The 23,213-nt window shown below is 46.1% G+C and overlaps 1 protein-coding gene across 3 annotated transcripts in view; it reads left to right on the top strand.

The window, feature by feature from the left end:
- Window positions 1–293: 293 nt before the first annotated feature.
- Window positions 294–23,213, top strand: part of CNGA3 (cyclic nucleotide gated channel subunit alpha 3) — a 45,932-nt gene continuing 23,012 nt past the window's right edge. Inside the window, exons 1-2 of one of the 3 annotated variants that reach the window (XM_070511661.1) lie at window positions 294–803; window positions 15,840–15,976. In XM_070511661.1, coding sequence (XP_070367762.1) covers window positions 15,876–15,976 — 101 coding nt within the window. In that variant the 5' untranslated portion in view covers window positions 294–803; window positions 15,840–15,875. Of the gene's footprint in view, window positions 804–15,839; window positions 15,977–22,350; window positions 22,482–23,213 lie in introns of those variants that run through there. The other 2 variants (XM_070511660.1, XM_070511662.1) reach the window with 2 other exon arrangements.

Here is a 23,213-nt window from a genome sequence, read left to right as displayed (position 1 = left end):
CCTTGTCCCAGACAAGAAGGCTGGATTCCTCCTGGGACCTGCTCCTGGGATCCAGAACCAGAGCTTGAGGGGGAGGTGAGATTAGGTCTTCATTCCTGATGGAGATGTGTCCTTAGACATACACCATATCTGGGGGGAGTGAGTTTCCAGAAATGTGGAGGCTTTGTTAAATAAAATTATTTTCTCCGAAAAGAGTTTAAGCTCCTTTGGCTTCCATAGAGGGCAATGAATGCCAGATGGATTGGTGGGTTTTAATTTTTAGTTCAGGGAATCTGGTGTTGTCTGGTGTAACAGGAGAAAATAAAAACTCTGCAAGGAGAATACACAACATCCCCAAGAGAGATTTGTTTTAGAAACAAATCTCCCTAAGATTTCTATATTTCCACCTTTAAACTTCCAACTGCCGGATCTCCGCTGTGTCTTCATCCAGTGTGGATTACATCGCTGGTAAAACATCCCAGGAAAGAGTCCAAGGTGGCCGCCCGCGGTCAGGAGACAGCCCTGAGCTGACAGAGGGACTTTCCTGCTGTCTTGTTCCTGGCTCGCCCCCTCTTCCCTTGGAGGGGATGGTGATATGAAAGAGTGGCTTCTGCCTCTTCCGGGACCGCCTTTGAGGCTCCAGAGCCTCACCTGACTTTCCCAGAGAGAGGGAGGCAACAGGCTCCTTCCGCCGTCCGCAGAGGGTCCTGGGGCCGGAGCGTGGGGGAGGGAGCGAGGCCGGAGCCGCTACCCAGAACCCGGAGGGAGCGAGGAGAAGCTCTGCCAGACGGAGGCGCGCCGCAGAGAGCTCACACTTTGGCGGGGTAAGGATTTTAGGGGTTCTTGAGCTGGGAGTTCTTGGGGCGCTGGGAAGTGTGCTGGGGACACAGACTCCAGCCGGGAGGCGGATTTAAAAAGTACGAGCACGGAGTGGGGCCGCGGAGCCCAAGGACGCGCGCGGCGCTGTCCGCAGCTCCAGGTGCTGAAACGGGCCGCGTCGCGGCCGGAGAGAAACCGGCAGAAAGTAAGCGCCAGCTGTGGCTTCTTCTCCCACCCCCGGCACACACACACACTCCCCCTCCAGCTGGGATCAAAGGACAAGAAGCTGTCACCTGTGCCCCCCAAGTCTATCGCACCTCTTTTTACTCGCAGCCGCGCTGTGCCGACCCGGGCTGAGCCGTCGGGGCAGGAGACAGGAGCCGGGCTAACTCCCGCTGGGGAGGGAAAGGGGGTCCAGCTGCGACACCACCCCAGGACACCTCCCCAAGACACCTTGTACCCAGAGGCCGCACCCCGCTTCTCCAGGGCCGACCTTCCGGGAAGGGGCTCCTTGGCCGCCTCACGGCCCCCGCTCCAGGTTGGGGACCCGCGCAGAGTCTCCCCCGGTCCACGCCGCGCGTGGGGTGGTTGTGTCCGCAGCTTGGGGGGAGCAAGAGCCAAGGAGAGCAGCGGATTGGGGTCAGGGGACTGCCTCCGCCAGACCCTACTCTGCCTTGGGGAGCCAAAGAGACAGGTGGGCTGAGGAGGAGGCGGGGAATTGAAATTCTTAGGGGAGTGAGCAGTCACTTTTTTTTTAATGATAAAATCATAATCTGCGATCTTGGCCGGGAGCAGCCTCGGGACTTAGTGCTCAGGTAGCAGAACAGGGGGCGGCGGGCCCTCTGATCCTTTTCAATCCCCTAACCAGATATCCATCCCGGCTCTCTGTGCTTGGGTTACTCTCCCCAGCTCAGCCCCCAACCCCACTCCTGGCGCCCGGAGGGGGCGGGGCCCGCCGGCGAGGCGCTGCGGCCTCTGGGGCGAAGGCTGGGGCTGGGGGAGAGGGGCCACGGAGGGACTGTTTCACTTTTATCCCCTGGTAATTCCCCAATTCACCGCTGCCATAGTTTACGCCGTCAGTGAGATTTTAAACTTTGTCACTCTGAAGCGGGTATCTACAGCTAGACGCGGCGTGAGGCCGAGGATGAAGGGGGCGAGAGCAAAGCGGACCCAGAGCCCGCGGTCGGGCCTCCTTGGCTGCGGACGGGGTGCCTCGGACACTCAGTCCGCTTGCCCAGGACCCTCCGCGCAAGGCGGCCCCGCGGGTGCAAACTCTGGGCTGGAAACCCGACAACCAGACTGTGGACGCTCTACACCAAGTCTTCCAGAATCCGGGGTCGGCGGCACGGTCCTCAGCACCCCAATCCCTTAGGCAATGGCCCCCCACCTGGCTTCAGGCTCCATCCCGGAGTGGGCAGCCCAGATCCCTAACTTTCTCTGTGGACTGTCCGTCAGCACCCCCACCCCACCCCCGCACACACACACCCTCACACACCCACACTTTCATTCATAAAAACGAGCAACAATATCGTTGTCTGGCGATGGGCTCACATACTTCCTAAGTGAGAAATAGTTGGAGGCCGCAGTGGAAAGTCGGGCCAGGTGAGGGGAGGGGACCCTTATTACTGTCGCTCTCCAAACCAGGTATTGTATGCCAAAGTCTCGGATTCCGCCAAGTCAGGGAACCCAGCTGGGACTCCACTGCGCTAGTGGGACCTCCTTTGGTGGGGCTGGGGGCGGGGAAGACATGAACTCCCCTTACTTCATATAAATGCCCAAGCGCACACACTTCCCCTTCAGCCTCTGTTCAGTCATGTATAGGGTCCTCGTTGGGCGGCAGAAGGTGGAAGGTGGCTCCCTGTGTAACTGGCTGGTCAGCGCAAGAGCTCAGTCACTTTCGCTGGCACTTGGGGCGGGGCTGCGTGTGCCCCTTGCCTTTGATGCACCTGTTTTTCTGCCTCTTCTGTCCTCATTCACTATCTGCCAGCGGTCGCTGTGTCTGGTTAATAATGGGGTTGCCATAGAGACCAATCCCCCGTCGCCATGACACCCAGGAGGTAAACAGTTGGAAGCTGCAAAGGCTCTTTGCTAGCTCCCTGGCTGCGTGCGGGTTTCCTGCGGGAGTCGGGAGGGACGGCAGTAACCAGGCTCTGCGACCCACCTCCTACCCCCCAGCGGCCTGGTCATCTGAAACCCTCTCTAATCCCTGCCACGGGGGCCTCCTGACTGAGAGGTATCAAGCTTTTTCCTCCATCCCCCAATTGCATACACTGGGACCAGGGGGTAAATGTTCTCCCTCTGACCTAATTCATGTAGGCTGCACACTCACTACTCCTGAGTACAAATCACAGACTACCTTCTTTGGGGGAAACAGAACCAAACAGACACAGTCCCTGCCCTTTGGACATCACCCTGTAGTGTGAGAGACAAGCCCTTACAGCCCCTGTCAGCAGGCCTGTGCCCTGGGCTGAAACAGAAGTGATAACAGTGCCCTGGGGTAGAGAGAGGAGGGAGAGACTGACCCCTGGTCAGGGAGGGCGTCCCAGGGGAGGTCATATTGGAGTGAAAATTGAAGTATGAAGGGGATTTCAACTGGTGAGCAAGAGAGGAAACCTCTCTCTAGGCAGAGGGACTAACCGAAGCAAAGATGTGTGGCTTGGTCAGAAGAGGATAGGCTTTACTGTGGTAACATATAGACTCGGAATATCTCCATAGCTTAGCCCACTGCTTATGCAGTGCCTGAGGTTGTGAGGCATTGGGGGACCCTGCATTGTGGGAAGAATCCTCTAGCCAGAGTCGGCCCCACCTGGCCTGGAAAGGAGACTGGCATGTACAGGAAGCACAGGGCGAGCTTTGGTGAGCAGACACTGCCAATAGGTGAGGCGAGAAAATTCATGGCACACTTAAAGAAAGAGTGAGTAATTTGGTTTAAATGGATCGTCCCCTTGAGGCTGATACGGTCCAGGTTACTAAAAGTCTTGAGTGTCAGGCTAAGACTGTATGCTGAACAAAATAGGCAACTCCCGAAAGTTTCTGAGTGACATGATTAAAACTACCTTTTAGAAAGATGCTGGTGTCAGTGTGGAAGATTCATTTATTGAGCACCTCCTAAGTGCCAGGCCTTGGACGGGTTGCAGAGGCAAGACTGAAGATGGGAGATGAGCAAAGGGAATTATATCAACAATCCTGGGGAGGGGGACAACCCTCGCACAAAGATGGGAGCGGAACTTGAGGAGGCCAGGAGCTGCCTCTGGCTTGTTCACTACCATACCCACCTGCCTGGCAGAGCCCCGGCATGTGCCGAGTGCTCAGTCTACTTCTGACTTAGTGAATGAAGGAGTGAAAGGAGACAGAGGGGACAGGTCGTTGGTGGTGTAACAGAAGGCTTGGTGACGCTGGATCTGCGGATGTGAGGGAGACGGAGGAGTGACAGCATGACGAGTCTCAGCTGCGTGATCAGCTGGCTCCAGGTGTCATGCATGGCGTTAACCAGGGCAGGGGCTTGGGAGAGGAAGAGTGTATTTGGGAGTAGCTGGGGTGGTGCCACTCCAGTTAGTTTGGTACCAAGAAAAACTCTTCCCTGGATATGCTGCATCCTCACACTGCCTGCGCCCTGGACCTCATCTGACCCCAGAGCGTTTCTTTTGTCCTCCTTTGCAGGACTTCACACATTTCATCTTGTATTACAGTAATGCATCGTAGGGGGTTAAACTCAAACACACTTTTGTTCCCCGGTTCTGCCACTGGGTGACTTTGAATAAGTTATCTAACCATTCTGAGTCTCAGTTTCTTTACATGTAAATTGGAAGTAGTAGTTATAATACCTGTTCAGTGGGTTCTTGGGAGGAGTAAATGAAGTAACTGGTGTGAATTCCTTAGCATAGTGCCTGACATGGCAAGTGCTCAAAGTTAGATACGGCCATCTTATCATTTCCTGTGATGACAGTATATTACTTTTATAGTCACATCCCCGAAGTTAATTAAGATAAAAAACACTTTACCTCTTGTGCCTGCAACTAGGCTTGGTGAAACAGGTCTTTGGGGGAAAAAAGGAGGTCCCCTGACTGTCCTTCTTGGCTCTAGGTGTGTGTGTGTGTGTGTGTGTCAGGGGTTGGGGGTGGGGGAACTGATGGAGTTCTGGGTTAAGCATCTATACCACAGGCTACAGAGATCTGGGATCTCCAGCTCTAGCAACATCTGGAAAGCAGTTTCATCCTTTGGAATCTCAACCTGAGCAGCTGAATCTTATTGCAAAACAATTATTTTGAAACTGAGTACACTTAGCAAGGAGGAAACCAGAGTCCCACTAATTCTGAGTCATCTCCGCAGCAGACCAAGACACTTTCTAGGCATGAGATAGGCCTCTGTCTGGTGGTTGAATAACATAATTGATAACCTTGTTACAATTTCAGTGCATTCTCTTTCACCCCAAATCTCTTCCTGTTCCTGGGAACAGTGTTAATTTTTCTTCTCAGGCCGGAATTGAAAATCTGCAGCTGGCAATATGAAAGCTTCCCTTTGCTTTGCTGGTGTTATGAAAATGTGTCGAGTTCAGAAGAGGGAGAACTCTACCTCACAGCCATTCAGAGGTTTCCTTGGGAAACAAGACTCAACTCTCCTAACTCAGCGTCCTTCTCTTTCTCTTGGTTCAGGGACATTCCTGGGTTTGCCCGTGCTCCACAGAAAAGGGAGGGGGGATTCTGACCTCCACGTCCTCTCATCACCTGGAGGCTCAAGCCTGAGCACAACCGGACACGCTCTCGTGCTCTAAGACCTGAGCTGCCCTCTTGAATCTTTCTTGGGCAGATGAAAGAAGCTTTGATACTTACTGGTCCCAGAAATTGGCCTTGTTTCTTGAGAGGCAGGGGATTAAGCCTGCCGGCTCTACAATTAGATAGGCTTCTATAGTCCTGGCTGTGTGAACTGTGTACCTTGTTTTGCTCATCTATAAAATAAGGATAATAATAGCACCTACCTCACGGGGTTATTGTGAGGATTAAATAAATTAATTCGTGTAGAGCAGTGCCTGGAATAGTGTAAGCCTTCAAAAATGTGATGATGATGATGATGATGATGATGATGATTATCATTATTGTGATAGTTTGACATCTCTCCCCTTTATTACATTTATATTTTGTGAGTTCCTTGTAGCAGACACTGTGAATTTTGCATTTTGAAAGTGTTTTGGTTTTAGATTTAACATTACTTCTTTTTTTATATATAATTCACTTGCTATAAAAGGCATCCATTTAAAGTATACATTTCAGTGATTTTTAGTATATTCTCAGTTGTACAACCATCACCACAACATAAGTTTAAAACTTTTCAACACCCGCAAAGAAATCCTGTAGCCATTAGCAGTCATTCTTTTCTCTGACTTTCCCCCACCTCTCACCCCTGGCAACCACTAATCTACTTTCTGTCTTTATGGATTTGCCTGTTCTGGACATTTCATATAAATGGAATCATGCAATATGTGGCCTTTTCTGTCTGGCTTCTTCTACTTAGAGTGTTTTCAAGGTTTATCCATGTGTTGTAGCATGTATCAATATTTTATTCTTTTTTGTTGCCTAATAATATTCCATACAAATAACATTCCATTATGTAGATATACCACATTTTGCTTATCCAGTTATTAATTGATAGACATTTAGGTTCTTTCCCCTTTTTTGGCTATTGTGAATAATGCTGCTATGAATATTCATGTACAAACTGTCGTGTGGATGGATGTTTTTATTTCTCTCAGGTATATATGCACTTAGGAGTGGAATTCTTGGGTCATATGGTAACTCTATGTTTAGCATTTTGAGGATCTTTCCAACTGTTTCCCAAAGTGGCTACACTATTTACATTCCCACCAATAGTATATGAGGATTCCAGTTTCTCCACATCCTTACCAACACTTCTTCTTATCTGGTTATTTTATTATAACCATTGTAGATAGTATGCAGTGGTATGTCACCATGATTTTGATTTGCATTTCCCCATGACTAAATATATTAAGGATTTTTTCATGTGCTTGTTGAACATTTGTATATCTTTTTTCAGAGAAATGTCTATTCAAATCCTTTGCCCATTATTTAATGAAGTTACTTGTCTTTCTATTATTGAGCTGTAAAAGAGTTCCTTATATATTCTAAATACAAGTCCCTTACCAGTATATGATTTTAAATTATTTTCTTCCATTCTCTGGGTGGCTTTTTTACTTTCTTGATGGTATCATTTGACGCAAAGGTTTTTTATTTTGATGAAGTCTAATATATTTTTTCTTTTGTTACTTGTGCTTTTGGTGTCAAATCTAAGAAATCATTGCCTAATCCAAGATCATGAAGATTTATTTCTATGTTTTCTTCTAGGAAATTTATAGTTTTAGCCTTTACATTTAAGTCTGTGATCCATTTTGAGTTAATTTTTGTGCATGGTGTGTATTCTTTTGCATGTGGATAACCAGTTGTCCCAGCAAAATTTGTTGAAGAGAATATTTATTCTTTCCCCTACCGAATTATCTTGTTACCATTGTCAAAAATCTATTGATCATAAATGTGAGGGCTTATTTCTGGACTCTCAATCCTATTCCATTGACTTATCTCTTATTCTTACATCAGCATCACACTATCTTGATTACCGTAGCTTTGTAATAGGTTTTAAAATCAGAAAGTGTGAGTCCTCCAACTTTGTTCTTCTTTTTCAAAATTTCAAGATTGTTTTAGCTATTCTGGGTCCCTTGAATTTCCATGTAAATTTTAGGATCAGCCTGTCAATTTCTGCAAAAATTCCAGCAGGAATTTTGATAAAGATTGCATTAATCTGTAGATTAGTTTGGGGAGTATTGCCATCTTAACAATATTAATTCTTCCAATCTATGAGCAGGAGATATCTTTCCATTTATTTGTATCTTCTTTCATTTCTTTCAACAATGTTTTATAGTTTTCAGTGTACAAAATCTTCCATTTCCTTGGTTTAATTTATTTCTAGGTATTTTATTCTTTTTGCTGCTATTAAAACTGGGATTGTTTTTTCATTTTCTTACTATTTATTACTGGTGTGTGGAAATACAGTTGATATTTTTTATGCTGATCTTGTATCCTGCCACAATTCTAAACTCGTTCATTAATTCTAATAGTTTTTTAGTGGATTCCTTAAGGTTTTCTATATACTAGATCATGTCATCTGCAAATAGAGATAGCTTTACTTCTTTTCCCATCTGAATCTTTTTATTTTTCTTGCCTAATCACTCTGGCTAGTAGTACAATGTTGCATAGAGGTGATAAGAGTGGACCTCTTTGTCTTGTTTCTGATCTTAGGGGGAAAGCCTTCAGTCTTTTCACCATTAAGTATCATGTTAGCTGTAGTTTTGTCATAGATGCCCTTTATTAGGTTGAGGAAGTTCCCTTTTAGTCCTAGTTTGTTGATTGTTTTTATCATGAAACCATGCTGAGTTCTGTCAATTGCTTCCGTGTCCACTGAGATGATCGTGTGGTTTTCACCCTTTGTTCTAATTAATATGGTGTATTACACTGATTGACTTTAGATGTTACAATAACCTTGCATTCCTTGAAAAAATATCACTTGGTCATGGTGTAAAATCCTTTCTATACCTTGCTGGATTTGGTTTGTTAGTATTTTGTTGGGGATCTTTGCATATTAATATAATTTTCAAAGTGCTCTCTCACATAAGTTCTGGTATTCCAGTAGTTTTTACTTATATTGTACCATGTCCAGAGAATATTAACATTATATAGTTTTTTTCTTTCCCATTTTTTAATCTCAGGAGTATTTTCATTTCCTCCACATAGGATCACATTCACACACAAAATATGAGAGGACCATCAGGTACAACATTTGCACTGTAGAATTTTGTCCCATCGTGGAACTTCTGGAATGGAAGGACCTTTAACTATTAGTTGGACCTTCGTTTTCAACTTTGTTCCACAGAGTTCCCTAGGGTGTTCTGTACACGTTTTAAGGGAGTTTTTTAAATATATATTTAAATATCTGAAAAACCCAAATAAAGACAGCATTGACACATATCCCATACCACACATTAATCATCAAAATTAACTTGTGTCTCACTGAATCTCTTTATAAAAGTTATCAAATGCACTTAAATAAAATATACAAGTAAATGTTTTATGCATTGGGTTTCTGTGGAAGATTTCATTTGCAATAAGTCCATGTCCATCATTGGATGAAGAAACTCAAGTGCTGGTTCACTTGCCCAAATTGGAGGCTGAGATGAGAAGAGAATCCAGCTCTTCTTTTTCTCACTACAGTGCCCTCGACCACCCATATTGTCTTTCCAATGTTGTTTGTCTCAAACAAAAGATATTTTACTCAGGGTTTTCCCCGTACATAAGCCTAGGATGGCTTGAAAACACACAACCGTCATCAGTGGGCATAGTTATGCCTGTTTTGCTCCTTGTGTTTGCTCTGTGAGCTGCCTCTCAGCTCTTGGAGTGATTAAGTGACTTAGCGTTGAATATTTTCCCTCTACCTTGCAGTGCTCAGATGGGACAGGGGAAGAAGGGAAAGGCGATTAGAAGTGGGTTTTAGAAAAAAGTTCCAAGGCATGTGGACCTTATGGGAGTTATTGACTTATCTTTAGAGTTTAATTTGACAAAGTGAACCTGTCCAACCTCATATGTACTGAGAATTTGTTGAGTGCTTTTGCCCAGAGTGATGCTGTGAAAGTTGAGTTGTGGAGGACAGAAATGGAAGAAACCCAGAGAGATATTCCTTCTGAGAAGATCAAAGACCCCAAAGTGGTAAAACTGATTCATTTCAGCAGCAGAAAATGGAGGCCTGGGTCAAGCATGCCTGTCCATCAAGACAGGGGGCTCTCCGGAGCCGGCCCGGTGGCTGAGTGGTTGGGTTCGTGCGCTCTGCTTCGGCAGCCCAGTGTTTCTCTGGTTCGGATCCTGGGCACGGACATGGGCACTGCTCTTCAGGCCACGGTGAGGCGGTGTCCCACATGCCACAACTAGAAGGACCCACAACTAAAGAAAAAAAATTATATATATATATATATACACACACACACACACACACACACACACACACAACTATGTACTGGGAGGATTTGGGGGAGAAAAAGCAGGAAAAAAAATAAATAAAATAAAAAATTTAAAAAGACAGGAGGCTCTCCCCTAATTGGGGTTTCGGTTTGTTTGGCATGGCTTTGTGTCCAGACTTGGTGCCTCACTAATGGGACCTGCCAGCCCCTGGCTGAATAGGCGTCATAACCAAGGACAGTGATAATTCAGAAAGGCCTCCAGTGGGCTTGAGGAGCATGCATATTGGGCTGTAGGCACCTCTTTGTTGCCTAAGCTACATTCAGGGCTCAGAAAATGATAATGTTTCAAATGACCCAAATTGAACCAGGACTGGTTTTCATGTTTAAGCCATAATAAAAAAAGAAGATAGAGCATAGACAATACTCTTTTTAGTATAAAGAGTTAGTCATCATGAGTGGGACCAAAACTTTTTTCCAGAAGCACATTTTAGTTTAGAGCAAATGGCTTCACATATTTTGATCTCCTTTGTTGTCACTTGCTCTCTCCCTCATAAATTCTCCGTTTTGAAGCAGGATAGAAATGTTCACTGTGACTCATTCATGGGAGCGTTGTGGAGGTCAGATGAGTTAACACACATTTAAAGCTATTAGAACAGTACCAGGCAAAGAGTAAATGCTCAGTGATTATACTGTTGTTATTATCAGTATCATCATTACAATTACCTGTCCCTCCTCCATTTATGCCACCTACTTTTTATTGCCTGCCATTTGTATATGCTGGGTGTTTGGGAGGATAAAATATTTTTTAAGTGGAAGGAAATGCTTCTTGCCTTCAAGGCTTTTGGAGTTAATAAAGGAATGAGAAAAGTACAAGAATAACTGGAATGTAGGTGAGCTGTGATAGAGTCCTGGTCTTCCTGGGTGTCCAAGCCAAGAATAATGAGATAGGGTTAAAGACATGCACCAGAGCACAAAAATCACAATTAAATCCTGGAAGGTGCTACATGGCCAATGCGTGCTAAATGTTGAATAATGTTAAAGAAAAACTGTGATTGCTCCTCACCTGGGAAGCCTCCTCTGACCTCAGTAGCCCCTGAGGCAGAGTTAGTCCGCCACTATCCACATTGCTCCCCATCATGCCTCTAACTGTGTTTCAGCACCTCTCTATCCTACCCACTGTTTATGTGCCTGGTTTCTCCATGCAATTTTGTGCTTTCAAAGGCAGGGACCTATCTCCTTCATCTTCATAATCCTCAGGGCCAGGTACAATATCTGCGACATTGAAGGAGCCAATAAGTGTGTCGGGCAGAAGAAAACATATTGGATTTAGTAATGTTGTAAAGAAAATGAGAATTGTCTGATATGGTATGTTCTTAATTCCCCAATCAAGCCCTAGGAAACACACACTGATCTGGGAGATGCTCATAAACCACTCCTCTCCTCCCGCCGGGGTCCACTTCAAAGTCACCCTGCTAGTTGGCAGGATGCATCTTCTGCCTGTGCTTGAAAATTAAAATTATATTTGTGCATTTCTAATCTCCTGCAGTGAGTGTGATAAACAAAACACACACAACGTGGACTTCAGGGTCAGACAGACCCAAGCCTCCGTTTCCTCATCTGCAAAATCAACATCACTATTACCTCTTGGGATTCCTGAGGATTAGCAAGTAATGGATATGAAAATGCCTCATACTCAGGGGGCCCTGGCTGGACGGCGGTTTTCATTTTCAACAGAGCCTCAGGATGGCTGATTGTAACTTCATAGTCTCATTTGTTAGTTCTCCTAGAGTTTATGGGGGCGAGGAGATGTAGAAACGCATAGGACAGTAAGGGAATCTTTTAGGATGTCATGACTTAAAAACTTAAAGGGAAAGAATTAAATGTTTATCCGGCCTCTCCTGTATGAACTGCACCACTGAGCAGCCAAATAATAAGTAAAATTTTCTTTTTTAAGAACATTTCAGCTAACTGATGAAGAAGGAATGATAGACTACCAACTGTTTGCAGCTCCTAATGAATTCATGGATCTAGGCAATGATCGTCAATGGCTGTGAAAATCACCCAAAGAAATATTCTTGCAAAAAAAAATTGAACAACAACAAAAAATTGAACCCAAATTTGACCAATTCTCTGAGTACAACTGCCAATTCACAGGAAACACTGTAGAGTTGGAACCGGCAAAAATCCCCATTATAGGAAACTATAGTACAAACAATTATGTTTCTTACACAAAGAGAAAGAAGAGAAATGCACAGAAAATTTTAGATGAAAAAATACCAATGAGATACATCAACCAATCAGAATATATGGAACTTATTTGGATCCTGATTTTTTTAAGCAATTTTTTAAAAAAGACACTCGTGACATTTATGAAACGACTGGGGAAAAAAGATTTATGACTTATCTTAAACTAATGTTTCCCTTTAATCGTGTACATTTTGCCCTGTACTACCCAACATCATTCTCCTGGATTAAGAACACAGAATTCACAAGGAAATTAGATTTACTTCTAACTCTGGATGAGCCTGGGTCAAGAGCACACATGGCTCTCTTACCATGTATCTAAATATCTAAAAAATGTTCTCTAAACGGATGTAATCCCCTCCCCCACCAAAAAACAGAAACTTGGACAAGGGCATGTGGCAGGCAGGCTATTTGGGGAGCGATTCCAAGGAGGAGTAGAGGCCTTGGAAGAAAGAACAAGGGAAGAAAGGAAAACTACCCCAACTGTACATTGTCAAACTGATCGCCACTCTGGGCAACTGTCTTGACCCTTGATTCTTGATCCCTAGGGCTTCTCCAAAAGACCATGTAGAATGTGCCTCCGAATTATCTTTGTGAGAAATAGAAGAGGGAAACAGTTACTCATGGTTCCTAGATTCCGTTAGTCAAGGGTTGCCCATGGTAGGTTAACTCCCAGCATTTCTAGGTATGTATGTGTGTCAGATTGGCTGACATGGTCCCAGCAGGTGCTCCCTGGGGGAAGCAGGGAAGCTCCAGGGAAGAAGGTGGACAATCCACAGTGTAGCTGAGGCAAGGTGCTACTGGGCTACCCAGCATGCAGCTGGTTACCATAGTAACAGCTGGACTGAAGGATGGGCAGGAAGGATGTGAGGTAGAGGGCAAGAGATGCCCATTACAGATCCCGAGCCGGCACATTGCTAAGTCAAACATACCCTATCTTCCTATCTTGCACATCACTTCCACAAAGACTTGGAGACCAGGTTCAAATTGAGACTTCTCAGCCCACTTTGAGTTCGACCTCCGAACGTGATGGCATCGGGAGATTTGATCTCTCCTCCCAGACCCGTGGCCCTTCTCTGCCTAGCCCTGGGTCTACCTCATGTCATAGGGGCGTTTCACACATGCATGTGGACAACCTGCCTACACCTCCAAGTTCCATTCACCCCTCCCTCACAAACAGCTGCTCCTGGGCCACGTGAGGCCTAGAGGAGTGCACACTAGGGCCACTCTCAGGAACACACGCCTGTGAAGAGGCCTAGGCAGGCTCTAGAACCAATCCAGAGCCTCCTTGGCAGAGAACTGGGGGTCCTGGGCACTCAGAGCATAGTCTAGAGCAGGGGGCAGGGTTCTGGGTGGGCATATACCTTTGGCCTCATGAGTTTCTCAATCCGTTGTGAGGGATGTGGCTGGAGGAGGGCCAGAGTGTGGCCCATTAAAGCACGGGGGCCCCAGGCAGAGAGGGACCACTCCTGCTCAGGCCAAAAGGCAATGCCAGTTCTTTGCCACCCGTTCACTTTAGATCATAGGCCACGGAGTCAGACAGATCTTTGTCAAGCTTACTACTCACCTGTTCAGTTTCTTCAGTTGCAAAAGGGAAGGTTGTGAGGATTAAAAGAGAAACTATTCCACAAACAGCTGCCCCGTGCCTGGCATACAGTGGCCCTTCACAGGAGGCAGGTCTGTGAGGGGCCGGAAGTGCTGCCTCTGTACAATGATCTGGGGCCAGGTTTTGTGCCCAGGGTGGAGGTATGACCAAAGAGACTGAAGGAAGGGGCACAGGTTGGAGACAATGAACTTTTTCTCTATCTGGTGCAATTTTCCTGGAAATGTACAAAGAAGAGCAATTTGATAGTTTTTCCACACAGTCCCAAAACTTCTTTAAAGCTTGTTGCAGATCCCGCTGGTCTGTGAGCTCCTTAAGTACAGACTGCATATTGTTCTCTGATAAAACCCTACCTCTTTGCTCATTGCCTGGCACTATTATGGTAAGTGCTCTCTAAAAAAGTGTAGGATGGATGATTTCAAATTGGGTTTATTGCTTTTAATGGAAGACTCTCATTGACTCTCAAGTTGGCTCTCAAGTTTCCATGGACATCTCAGACTGGAATCATTCTCTTCCTCCAACCTGCTCCTCCTCCCAGTTCCCTGCCTCAGTGCGTGGCACGACCACCTACCCAAGCCAGCAGTCAAGACATCATGCTCAGCACCTCCCGCTTCATCATCCCTTATACCTGATCAATTACCATGTCCTGGAGATTCTCTCCATTTGGTAGTTTTTGAATGTATCTGATTCACTATCACAAACCTAGTTCAGGCAACTATTCTCTCTCCCTTGAAATACTGCAGCAACATTTTAGTGCTCACTTCACACCCATTCAGGTTCCCTGGATATGTCCTCCTCAGTGCAGCCAGAGTGGCCTTTACACATCTGATCACATCCCTCCTGGGCTCAGGGTAGAGCCCAAGCCCCTTGGCACAGCCTGCAGGATCCTCTGGTATCCATCATCTGCCCCACTAGCCTGTAAGATCCTTGAGAACAGTCTTTGTCTTATATTTCTTTGTATCTCCTATAATCAACCAGAAACTCACTAACTGTTACATAAATAAAATTTTTAAAAATCAAAACCATTTTTGACCTACTGAGAAAATTGTAAAATTTAAATCATAGACTTGTACTATCAAACCTCAGATGAAGCAGGACCTGATGATCCAGGGCAGCCACTGAGTAACTCCTGGTGAGCTGATCTTGGTGAGCAGGAACCATACCTACTTGGTTGCTTGGGTTCAGGGCTCTAGGCCCCTTGCATTGACCTTCCTTTGGATGTGAAATTAATTTAGTCCTGGAGTGAGTCACTGGGCTATTTCTAGGAATCACCATCTTTCTCTGGAGTCGTCTCTGCTGACATCTGACACATTTACGCCATGTGGCTGCTCGACGCAACCTGTGCTTGTCTGTTGCAGAGAATCCATCCTCAGGGATTTATCTCCTAACGGGAAGATTTTGATAGGAAATCATTGAACTGGCCAGTCTTTGCTTTCGCTAAACGAGCCCCGCACTCGCATCAGCTTTCTTTTCTCATCAATCACAGGGGCCCCTTCTAACGTTTGCTGAGGGCAAAGGATTCGTGGTCTGATTTCTAGCACAGGGAGCATGCCATCAACAGGTTTTACCTATTTCTTTGGCTGGACAAACTGCTTAACACCTCTGAGTCTCAACTTGGTCATCTTTAAATGGAATAAAAATCATAATTATCTAATGAGGTTATTGTGAGGATTATGAGATGAAATGTGTATTGGGTTTAACATTGCATTGTAAAGGTTCTATGAATGCCAAGTATTATTCGTTTTTGTATGCTTTGTTTTAAAACAGGATTTGGGGAGCTACTAAAACATGCAAAATTATAAGATAAAAATAAGTAAGTGAGAAAACCAGAGTGACAAGGGACATTGCGTCATTCCAGAGAATCATGAGGATTTTAGCTTTCTTACATAGGGTACCAATTTGACCTTTCAGTCATTCGTTGGCTGGATCAGCACTTACTTTGAGCAGCTCTTCGGCATGGCAGCCTATACAAAGGAGGAAAGGACCTTGTTTGTGTTTCAGCCTGGGACGAAGAGCCCAGAGACACCCAACTAAAACACAGTGTGGCAAGAACTGTGAGAGAAGTTGGAGGAGGGCATGTGTGCAGGGCTCGCCTGGGGGAGTAGCCCTTGCATACAGCAAGCTGGGTTTGCAGCTACTTCCCTGTCCTCACGACATGTCTGCTTTGCATTCATGTTTCAGCAACCACTTTGTGGCTGAATGTGACAAACCAAGAAGATGGCCAAGATTAACACCCAGTACTCCCACCCCTCCCCAGCCCACTCTGCGGTAAGCACCACGGACAGAGATCTTGATCACGTTGAAAATGGCCTCAGCAGGTAAGATGGGCTTTTCATTTTACACCTGGAACAAGTTATTCCCATAGCTGATCCCGACTGTGGGGGAAAGAAAGCCTTTGGAGGGCGAGGGCTATTCACAATGCTCCTGCTAACTGCATTTTTCATCTCACTTAATCTGCACAACCCACACTGAAGCAGTTTTTATTCTCCTTTTACAGATCTGGAAACATGAGGCTAAAAAGTTACATAACTTCTGGAAGGTGACAAATTGAAGATTCAAATGCAGCAGATTAAATTCTACTGCAAAGATTTTAAAGTGCCACACTGTCCCAAGTATACATCAGACATTTATTGGACTTTCTCTGAGTGTGTTCTGCGCACTAGGGACGTAGTACAAACCAGACGTCCTGTCTCTCACTTCCAGGGGAAGGTCGGGATTCGTGCCATGCTCATGGGCCTGTAGGCAGTGCCATGCCTTGGCAGCAGAGCCATCAGCCCCATCAATGACATGCCAACACAGGCAGCTGTCTGGAAATCTGGGTTCTGATTCTAGCCCTGTTCCTAACTTACTAGTACACCTGGGAAAACTCACTTAACCTCTCCATGCCCCAGTGTCTTCGACTGCAAAAAATGGAGCAGCATTCTTTTCCAAGCTCCTGGCATAATAGTGAGTGAATGGGAGAGGACCTATTTGGTGCAAATGGACTTAGGTTTTATGTTTCTTAAGTTCTCAGTGAGTTGATTGAGTTGAACCATAGGAAACTTTATTTCCAATAATTATGTTATTTTTGTCTTACATACATAACACTGAAAACCTCTCCCTCCCATGATAGCTGCATATTATCTGATGGCTGAAAAATGCAATGACAGTCCCTCAGTCCCCACATCCCTATCACTGGACCCTCCTCCATCATTTCTCCTCATTCGCTTGTTACGTCACTTCATCTCTCAGATGCACATTTGTTTTTGTTTTTGCTCTGTCTCGGTTCTTGGTCCCAGCTCCTTAGCAAACTCTGCTAATAAGTGATGGACAACAATTTCCGAAGAGATTAAATCCCTATTATTGCAAACTTATACAGCCTTGGACCCCACCTTCTGGGATTCGGGCAAAGGAAAGAAAAGCTCAAAGCATCCCAACAGATATTTATTCCCTCCAGCCATTTTAACTTGGTGCTGGGGCCCCGGGAAATTTGATATGGCTCAGAGGTATCAGAAATTCCCACCCTACTAACATCTCTCTCTCCTAACGGGCCTACTGTCAATACCGTGTCCCACTGCCAGGGACTTGCTCCTTCAGGTTAAGGCATTGCCCCTTATTTAAAAGGAAAAAAACACTATTATGACAGCTATCTGCTATGAAAACTTTGGTATGCATTAGTAGTTTCTTTCTCACATCAGAGCTAATAAAACCCCTTGAACGGGAGGCTTCAAAGAGGGTTGGGGTGGAGGGGAGAAAAGGCCCAAGCTTGGACGTATCAGTAAAGTCAGTCTCTCTGAGCAGAATTGGGCTCCTGAGATCTCGGGCCCAATGGGAGTAGGACAGAGGCTGGCAGGATCAGAGAGAACTTGAAGCAAAATGGAACTTTGCGCCATTGCTTCCTTTTGCTTCAATGGGGCATGACCCAAGCATCTCACGGAGCTTCCAGACTCCCTGCAGCAGAGAAGGCAGCAACGGGGTCTCAATCCGACTCCTTCCAGTGAGGTGCTCAAGAGGAGAAGGCAGCCCAGTTGGTGGGCTGGGGCTCCTCCCCAGAACTCCTGCTTGATCAGACAAGGCTGAGACAAGACCCCAGCCCAGCTGACTTGTCCTGGCTCTGCCTCAGCCAGCGACCTACACACCCAGGCTGACTTGTGGGCTCTTCAAGAGAGCTCACGAGGTCTCTTGGAAGACTCTTTGCAAAATGAATTGCTAGCTCATTAAGCCACACAGACACCTAGCCGTGGGCATCTAGCTTCCAGGAGACTCTCTGTGGGCTCACACTGGTTCATGCACACTCAGGGGGTCAGTCAGCCACACGATCAGGGACTCTGAATTGATGCCCTTTGACAATGCTATTTGCTGTCTTCGAGGGTGAGAAAATGCCCTCACTTCTCCTTTCTATCCCCTACTTCCTGAGCAGAGTGATGACTAACAGCACAGGCTCAGGGTGAGAATGCCTGGGTTCGAACCCTGACTCTGCAACTGACCAGGTCCCAAAAGTTGTTCAACCACTCCAAGCCTCTCCGAGTTTTCTCATCTGCCGAATGTACTAGTGCTGACCTCAGAGGCTTATAGGGAGGTTAAAGAGGTTAGAGCTCTTGGCACAGCCCCTGCCATGTAATAAGTGTCAATCACCACTCACTGTCAGTCTTGGTATTGATTCCTCTCCTGTGGGCCTTCTCTGGTCACCCAGGCGGGAAGATGTCTCCTCCTCCTTTGACCTCAGGTAGCCCCAGCTATCTCAACATCTGGAACTGGCCATTTTCTCCCTGTGTCCAAAACATGCTTTCTCAGCCTGACCACCAGCCAAGTCTCACCAAGCCTCAGTTGGGGCCTTGCCTGACCATTCACATAGTGAAAGCTTGTTGACAGATTAATGCAGAATCCTGTGGAAACACTACAGAGATTTCACAAGCAGAGTGAGAAAGAATGCTTCCTTCATGAGAGAGATGTGCTTTATCTTATGGAGGCAGGAGTGGGTGAAGAGATGGAAGTTTCCAGAATGGGTTCCTTAGCGTCACCAAGGATTGAGAATGCGTGTTCAGGCTGGGGATGGAGCAGCCACAGGCCGGGAGGCTGGGTCCAGGCCCCTCCTCTGCTTCCCAGCACAGCCCAGCATCTGTCTATTCACCAACTAGTTTTCCCTGTGAGATTTATTAGAAAGAAGGACTCTGGCACATACATATCAAACTTTAAAGTTTCCAATCACTGTTTTAGAGGAGGAAATGGTTTTTGAACAAACCATAGATCTTTGCCTTAAAATTCCAATCCTTTTAGAAAGCTCTTGGGAGAAATAATTGAGAATGTGTGTCCTTAAATATCAATGACTTTTTATTTATTGAAGAACAGCCTCAAGCAGTTGTGCTGGGAACCTGTGTGTTGGTGTGGCCCTTTGCTGAGTGCCCCAAGAGGGAGGAGCTACCATGTCCCCAGCCCCAAGGCATCCCTGCCCCCCAGGGCTTTCACCAAATTGGACATCCAGGTTTTTGTTTCTCTTTTTAAATTATTGGTATCATTTTCCTAATGAAGAGTCATAGGAAAGGATGAAAATGTCTCATACAAACAAAGAATTGTTTACACCCTGAAAATACCAGAAATAAAAATGTCTTGCATTTTTCCTTTCTATTTAGATCTGTTCAGTTGACTCAATTATTTAAGAGTTGTCTGGCATATTTTTGAAGATAATGCAATAGAGAGAGACTTGAGAATCTGCTACAGAGAATTGCAGCTAGGACCCAGGGCACCCCACATCCCAGAGTAATCTCCTGGTGGAGCTATTTTGGGTGAGATTTGCGGCATAGGGATTTGTGTCCTGCAGAAGAGAAGCATACTTCTTCTTACTACTACTCCCTTCTTCATACTACTCCCTGAGCAGAGCCCAAAGCAATTATTGCCAAAGAAAACCACTTTCAGCCTGCTTCCCCAGGACCCAAGACAAAAGCGCACTGACTTCAGCGCCCTGGCCACATGTGGCCAATGGCGATGTACGCCAATCATTCAAGTCCCTCAGGACTTGGGAGGAGGAAAAGAAAAATAAGGTATCTATTCCCCACACTTGTTCTAGAAGGTCACTTCTGTTTACCCTCATGTCCCCAAAGTCACCAGAGGAAGACACCAGCTGCTCCACAGAGTGCAAAGTTAATTACCACTTCCCATTCTGATGAGAACCTCTGTCCTCTCCCAATGACAGGAGAAACCTTACCTTGTGGACATGAACTCCTCTTCATAAATAAACTTAGAAGATGAGCATTACAAGTCGAAAATTACCTTGTCTTTCAAAAAAGTCTCTTCATTGTGTTGCACTAGTTGCTCTTGTTCTTGGTAATTGCCACTCCCCGGGCTTCTTCTTGCAAAGGCCTCCTCACCACCCAGAATCAAAGGGGGCTCGAAAGTGGGAGGGCAGCTTCAGGGCTGTCCTGGCCTGACCTGCGCATCTCACAGAGACCAAGGCCCTGGCGAGTCTTTGCCCCAGCCCCTCAGCCAACTCTGGGCAGCACAGGGCCTGGCCTGCCGTCTCTCCTGCCCCTGTGTTTCCCTGAGAGGTTCTAGATCCCCATTCTTGCATTGATTGCCAAAAGTTCCTCCTTTTTTCAGTAGTGCCTGTGTGTTCTTGGGGACTCAGAATGTCACCTCAGACACTCAGTTCCTCTCCTCTCTTCCCATCTCCCCCTTCATCTGCTTGGTAAAATCAGTTTCCCTGAGGAGTAGCTAATTGGATTTACTATTTAAATACCCATGGGCATTTAACGAGGGTAAAGACTGGTAGTGGGTAAGATTCGGTGCTCTCATTGCAGTGACCTGGGTTCATTTCCCCATCACCACACCACCTGTCTGTCGATTATCATCATGCGGCGGCTGCGTGTTGCTGTGATGCTGAAAGCTATGCCAGTATTTCAGATACCAACAGGGTCACCCATGGTGGGCAGGTTTCAGCAGAGCTTCCAGACTAAGACAGCCTAGGAAGAAGAACCTGGCCACCCACTTCCAAAAAAATTAGCCACAAAAACCCTGTGAATAGCAGTGAAGCCTTGTCTGATACAGTGCTGGATGGCGCAGAAAGACTGGGTAGGGTTCCCTCTGCTGTACACAGGGTCGCTAGGAGCTGGAATCGACTCAAGGGCACTAACAACAACAAGGACTCTGGAGCAAGAAGAAGGACATCGATCTGGTAGAATTTCAGGCATCCACAAACAAGTTGAGAGATGCTCGGGGAAGAAAAGTCGCCCCTGAGTCCTTTGAACTGACGTCATATAAGGCTCTCTCTATTCAGCAAAATGTGCCTTTCTGGGCTTGGGTCTTTAAACAATACTTAAATAAATATGTAATCAACAATTTTTTCTTTTTCCCTTTTTGAAGACCAGGAAACTTAAACTCAGGGAGGGTAAGAGACCAGCCCAGAGAACACCTAGCTAATAGGTGCTGGGGTACAGATTTGAACAAACCAGGCCTCCCAGCTCCCTACTCTACCGCCTTCTCCTCCAGTGGGCTTCGTAGATCCAGCCCGCCTGTGGCAGCTCTCACTACTGCCCGTGGCAGGCCTGCTTTGGGATCCAGGGTGAGTTTTGCTCCCCTGGCCTGCCCACCAGCTCTGATGTCACGGGCGTTGATTCCTTTGCTGCTAATGCAAATAAATCTGGTCTCAGGATATGCCCTCATGTAACTAACAGAAAGCAGGCTAGGCAGAAATGCTGAGACGACGGCTTGGTGTCTAGAGTTCCGTGAGGAGCTACTGGTGGGAGAGAACACCTCTATCCTCGGGATTGCCTCCAGATATTCCGGCACACATGCTGTGACAGAGCGCCAGTCCAGCTGCCAGTTGCTTCCCACATACAACGGCTAGGATCCAGGGACTGTCCCCCTGCCTCCTCCTCCTATAACCGACCCACATGCCTTGGAACATGCATTCCACCTTTATAGTACAGGCATGTGCCACGCAACGATGTTTCAGGCAATAATGAACCACAAATATGGTTGTGGTCCCGTAAGATCAGTACCATACAGCCTAGGTGTGTAGCAGGCTATACCATCTAGGTTTGTGTAAGTACGGTAGGAGAGGAAGAGATTTTCCTGTACCCTTCTAGGTTCTTCTGGCTGGTCTAAGAATTAAATGATACAAGACAGATTAACAGGAGAAAAACAAGAGTTTAATGACATATATATATGGGAGAAACCCAGGAAAACCAAGCTCACCAAAATGGCCAAAGCCCTCACCTTAAATATCATCCTCAGCTGAAGACAAGAGGAGATGATGGGGGTGGGGAGAGTCAGGGACTTCAAAAGGAAGGAAGGTAATTCGTAGGCTGGTGAAAAGGAGCAAACATTTGGAAAACAAGCACTTGTTTGGCCACACAGAAACAAGAGAACACAGAGGGGAGCCCAACAAACAGGCTTTTCTAGATTCCTCCCTGTCTGCCACCTCTTTCATGTTATGCCAAGGTGAGAGCTCATTTCCTGAGACAGGAGCTTTTATCGGAATTCTTTTAGGCAGTTAAGGGGGATGTAACAAGAAAAACTTTCTGAGTCTTTTGTTTCTTAAAAATAATCAGCCTAAAATAATCTTCATGTTAAAGAGGCACTTTTTTTTTTTTTGAGGAAGATTAGCCCTGAGCTACCATCCACCACCAATTCTCTTCTTTTTTTCCCCGCTGAGGAAGATTGGCCTGAGCTAACATCCATACCCATCTTCTTCTACTTTATCTGTGGGACGCCTGCCACAGCATGGCTTGAGAAGCTGTGCCATGTCTACACCTGGGATCCAAAGCAGTGAACCCCGGGCTGCAGAAGCGGAGCATGCGAACTTAACCACTGCACCACTGGGCCGGCCCCAAAGAAGCACATTTTGAGGTGGCAAATTTTGTTCCCCTTCAGTAGGCTTTATGATGTTTGCACAACGAAAAAAATCACCTAATGATGCGTTTCTCAGAACATATCCCGTTGTTGGGTGACGCATGACTGTACACAATATTAGAAGGCCAGGGGATTGTAGCTTCCTGAGTGTGGCAGGGCCTCTGCCAGGGTCTCTTATATGTAAGATGATGAGATGCAAGTGGTCTCTTATGGGATTAGAGGAAAAATTCAGTTAGGTGGTTTGGAAATAAAGAGCCATGCCCACATAGTACGGCCAAAGGGAGCAGTGGCATGAAACATGATTCAGTCCTCAGCCATGTCCTATTCAACTATAGCTTTAATTGGTGCCATACATGAAAATACAGAGGGCAGCTTCACGGAGTAGATGAAAGCAGGCTTTGAAATGGGACGGAATGACATTCTAATCTCAACTTTGCCACTTGGCTGTGTGACCTTGGCAAAGTTACTTAACCTCTCTGAACCTCGTTTTCCTCTCTTATAGGGTTATTGTGTTGATTAAGTGATAAAATACATGTGACGACATACAATAAGCAGTCAATAAATGGTATGTGGTTTGTGCACTGCATTTGTGAATGAGATGAGTCAGGAGGAAAGGCTAGTAAGATGCCACTGCATACTGAGTGTCCCAAAACATCAAGTGACTCACATGAATGTTTACCTCCAACAAATCAATTATACATGCACGAGATAGGGCCTTCTGGCGTAGCA

Source organism: Equus asinus, chromosome 6 (assembly GCF_041296235.1).
Source record: "Equus asinus isolate D_3611 breed Donkey chromosome 6, EquAss-T2T_v2, whole genome shotgun sequence".
NCBI classification, from domain to species: Eukaryota; Metazoa; Chordata; class Mammalia; order Perissodactyla; family Equidae; genus Equus; species Equus asinus.
Note: the sequence above shows the minus strand (reverse complement) of the source record. Positions and strands in the feature narration are given on the sequence as shown.